The sequence below is a fragment of the Xyrauchen texanus genome, chromosome 4, assembly GCF_025860055.1.
Source record: "Xyrauchen texanus isolate HMW12.3.18 chromosome 4, RBS_HiC_50CHRs, whole genome shotgun sequence".
NCBI classification, from domain to species: Eukaryota; Metazoa; Chordata; class Actinopteri; order Cypriniformes; family Catostomidae; genus Xyrauchen; species Xyrauchen texanus.
In genome coordinates, this window is record NC_068279.1 from 38,232,616 (window position 1) to 38,237,427 (window position 4,812).

At 36.6% G+C, this 4,812-nt stretch overlaps 1 protein-coding gene across 1 annotated transcript; it reads right to left on the reverse strand.

Annotated features, from left to right (window-relative positions):
* Window positions 1-1,267: 1,267 nt before the first annotated feature.
* Window positions 1,268-4,247, reverse strand: LOC127641327 (protein FAM47A-like). Its single transcript, XM_052124282.1, has 5 exons — window positions 4,192-4,247; window positions 2,968-3,340; window positions 1,899-2,090; window positions 1,387-1,478; window positions 1,268-1,286 (listed from the first exon to the last, which is right to left on the reverse strand). The coding sequence occupies exons 1-5, from the start codon at window positions 4,245-4,247 to the stop codon at window positions 1,268-1,270; spliced, it is 732 nt and encodes a 243-aa protein (XP_051980242.1).
* Between the last annotated feature and the right edge of the window lie 565 nt (window positions 4,248-4,812).

Below are 4,812 nucleotides of genomic sequence, written 5' to 3' on the forward strand. Positions count from 1 at the left end.
ATAAACCATGATATGGTCTACAGTTGTTGATATTTCTCTTTGCTACAAATCACACACCATGAGCTTAGACAATAGCAGCTTATTTGTATAGCAGAATTCAAGTCAGTAGACTTTTGCAGTCTTGCATAGCCAGAACATTGACTAAATATGGCAGAAGGTTTGGCCTTTATTGCAGCTTAAACTGGACAAGCACCGCCCACTTAGAAAGGAGGATCTGTCTTACTGACACATCAACCGATCAATCACAATCTGCTTTGTCATTACTTGCCATTTAGGGAAGAGTTATCTGAGATGTATTGTTATGTAGCTCTAGACTGTGATGGAATACTTGTTGGAGAGTGGAATGACACCAGAGGTAACCAAATGTTAATTTTGTTCAAGAATATTGTTATAAATGTGCTGCAATCTCAGTGAACGATTGCACATAAAATGCACTAAAAATAATGGAAAATATTTATAGACACTAACGCCCGTCTGTTGATGCGATACAATGGCTTGAGGCTGTCTACACTCGATGCGTCGATACAAATATTCTAAACCATTTATTCATGTTGCAGGCAGTAGTAGTGCCAGCACGTGCAGCGCAAAATAGAACAGGACACCCCTTTACTGTTGGTATGCCGCCACAATCGACTCTTACAGTGTAGACAACATTAGTGTTTATAATGGGTTCTATTGCTTTGGACGTGACACACCACTCACATCAGATGTATACATGGTGTAAGAACAGCACAGAATACCTCGATACAGAATATTTCACAGACATACAAAAAGTAAACAAAGCAGAATATTAAGTTATGCTTGTGGGATCCTAGTGATCTTGATTCTGTTTCCAGGTCCCAAGTGCTTTTACTAACAGAAGTTGTATCAAGCCAGCCAATCAGATTTGTGCTTACTAGATTGAGTGGGTAACTGTGGGCACTACAGTAAGTTTAGAAAGCCCTTAAAAAATCCCACAGGGATGCTGATTTTAATTAATAAAACTAGAGGAAGAAAGGAACAACAAATATGCTCTAGTTGAAACTCTATGAACATATTTCATGACACGGATCAATAAAGAGAATAGATTTGATTTAGGTTTGAGTGTAAAACATTCCTTTAATCTTGAAAAATTAAGTTTGGGGATTTGCACCCTGTAGATGATGCATGAATGTTGATGTACAATGTATGTTGTATCAATAAGAGAATGCTACTCAAGGACTTTAATGGAAGTCACTCCCTTTAGGTGTTGATATGGAGCTTGAAGCGTCTGAACCTCTGATCCTGTTCAAGACAGCACTGAGTAACTGCACATGAGAACATGCACAAAATATCTTTAATAATTTAATCATGTATTTAAATTTAAACTTTAATCATAAAGTATTCCAATGTTTCATTAGTTCTGACCTGGAGTGAATTACCCTTGGCATTCTCTGTCCCTTGCTGATAATGAACTCCCTGAATGCCTGAATGATGTGAATTTGCTGTAGCTCCTTATCCTAAATGGCAGGGAAATGTGAATGGAACTCGAGTACAGTTTGGAATGGTTTGTCTTATCATCAAATATCACAACATGTGCTATATTTATAACCAGTAGCCATGTTCCAACTCACCTGCTCACTCAGTTCTTCAAAGTCTATGCTTTTTGATATAATAAATGGGGTTCTCAAAGGCTCATTGGCAGCCCTCTTTTTCCATGTTTTGGAAGTCGGGGTCTGTCAGGTTTCTCGGCCTGTTTGACAAGCGAAGACTTGTTAATATAGGACACATCTGCAATTTTGAGTAAACAAATCCAGAGTGCAGGTCATACTGTTATTTATAAATGCAATATCCAGCGCATTATTGCAGATAGTTTGTTAAAAATTATTATCTACAATGTGTTCTTTGCAAATGATGAGAACAGAAGCAATATTACCAACCTTGTTCAACTCCTTAAAGCATATGTCAAGAGACTGGTCTTTCCGATGTTCCTCTGCAGAGCTGTAGAGTTTTGCTGGAGCTTTATCAGGATCCGTCTTGTTAATAGGGAAGGACAAGGAGGTTTTCTTCTCGTAGTCACTCTTAAACAGGTCCAAGATGGTTGACTCTGTCAGATCATTGCTCTTTCCACCCTGAGATAACATTCAAAGGTGAAATACACTTTTATGCTTAAGACCTAACAGTCTTAAAATTACCAGATCAGACCAGTTACGTTTATAAATGAACTTAACAAAAAATAAGTTATCGCAAAAGCCCATTCATGTACATTTTTGAAGCGGAGTACAACTTTACCGCAGTAATGCAGTCAGTTTAGCATTTGTAAGTAGATTATAGATTATAAGAAATGATGCGTATTTGTGCATTTTGATGTGTTTGATTGACAACACCCATGCAAAGACATACTGTAGCCACACATGGTTACATGACACATAGTGATTAATTCTAATAATAATCCAAATGTGTTGGTTAGATATGCAATGTAAAGCTGAGAAAACCTGCAAGCAAACCTCCAAATGCTTCTTTAGATTTGATGTGGAATCCTTTGCAGTGGATAGGATATAACATTTTGGAAGACAGAGTTACATTGCAATAAAAGTAATGTTTTTGTGAAACTGCATGGTGATGAACAATTTATGCCTTTGCCTGATTAATATGTAATCATGTAATCCATTAAAACTAATTAATCGGATTGTGAGTATTTTAAAATGTAATTTAATCTAATTACAAGAACTAGATGTTTGTAATCTGATTACTTAATCCAGATGTAATCACATCTAATCCATTATTACCCTGTTCATTGTTTAAGTTTTATATAAATAATACTAAAAATGTACTTAAAGAGTAACTGACTGTAATCTGATTACTATAATTAAAAATGTAATGTTACACTACTTCAAAAATGGTATTTAAAAAAACCACATAAAGCAGATTTAACATGGTCTGAAATATATATACATGTAGTAAATAATCTTTCCACTTAATCATGTGGACAAAATGAACATTTGGTACCTCTGGTGTCATTCCACTCTCCAGATGTGGATAGAGGGCCAAAGGGTGTTGTTTCAGTCTGTGCTCCACGGCATTAATGAACTCACGCTGCGACTGACTCTGTGGATTCTGCTTTGAGTAACATGCTTGATCTTTACTCAATCTCTTCTGCGGTAACTTTACTGAACAAGCATGCTTTGGCATCCCAAAGACTGCAGGGTAGATCCCACACTTACACTGGGTGAAGAGCTCCTTATGGACAGTTGGATAACCATCTCTAAAATCATCCAGTCCAGGAGACAGAAAACGCCATCTACGACCATCTAGTGCCCCAGATAATTGTTGCTTTTTGCTTAGATCCCTTAGATATTTGGTCTGTAGCCTTTCCTTATACCTGAAGACAAAGTAAAGTATTGTGATGCACTAATGTGTATGCATGTCAGTGCTTTAATTATTTGAAAAACAGCTTGATTGATCATTTACACAATATCAAGAAAATTAACAGGCTAGCTAAAAGGATAGAAATGAAGAGCTAAAGTTAGCCACTTAAAGTTAAAGTTGACACCCTATTATAAATTAAGAAAAAGACAACGATCACACATGATGGAATGTTTTAGAGTGAGATAAACCTCACAAAACCTCACTGAATTCATCAAATCCATCGGCAAATATACTTTCTCTTCTACTAAATATAAAAATAATGTCACCTCCTGGAAGATGGTGTCATTGAGGAACTAATTGCACATAGAGCAGTTCAGGTTGTAGTACAAAAACCTGGACGAGAATTTGCATTTTCGAGCCATAGGTTTCCCTCAGGACTGGGATTTGGGTTTGTATTAATGAGTGAAATAAGGTCTGTGGTAAACATTACTTTAAGATGCTTGGGCATTTTGTTCTACAATACAGATTACATACATTCAACATGAATTATGAAGCCACAAATATATATATATATATATGTAAGGACTTATTTTACTCAAAAAGTCTAAACTGCCATTGTGACAACCCTTAGGAAAATCCCACCAACAATCTGATGTCATGGCTGAACCGCATAAAACAATATTAACAATAAACATGTTTTGTTTGAACATTTGAATTTCTAAATAAAATGCCAGTTTTCATGTTTGAAATTGGTGGATAGCATAGGAATATGACAAATAATAATAATAATAATAATAATAATAAAAAATGGCAACATCCATTCAAACCAAAGTAGTGACATCCATCCAGACACGTACTACTTACCAGGGGAAGCTGCTGTTTACAGCCGGCGTACTGTTGAAAGACATTTTGTTGTCCATCCGGTGTGTCTTAAATTCTGTCAGCACAACAGTATTGCACTTTCACCGAGTCTTTAAGTTAGAAGCTCTTGGCCAGACTCCAGAGTGAGATGATGCGCTTGGTTACGGTTGCTATGGTAGCGCATCAGACTGAATAGCGTTCTGGTACTTGTAGTTCTTAGTGAGTGTTCGTCAGGGGCGTGTTTAATGTCTTTCTAGCAAGTCAGTCCACTGTCTGTATCTTTGGAACGATCTCGGGAAGCTATTTCCAGTCATGACAGTGCAGCTCCTATCTACTTGAATGGACAAAGACCGAATTCTCAAAATTGATTGGTAAAGGTTACGATAAAAGATTTCAATTTCAAATTATCAATAAAATCTGACAATAGTGGATTCATAAATTGTGATTCCTTATCTCATATTACGCTAAAAAAAAAAAAAGCAATTTTTCCGGATTGTATCGCTAACGCGCATGAGTTCATTGACAGGTGATGTCTGAATCTAAAAGGTGAATGGCTCTTTTAACTGTAAGTTGGGACTTCTGGTCTACATCCGTTTACCGTTGGGCGCTCAGAGCTCCTTGGTT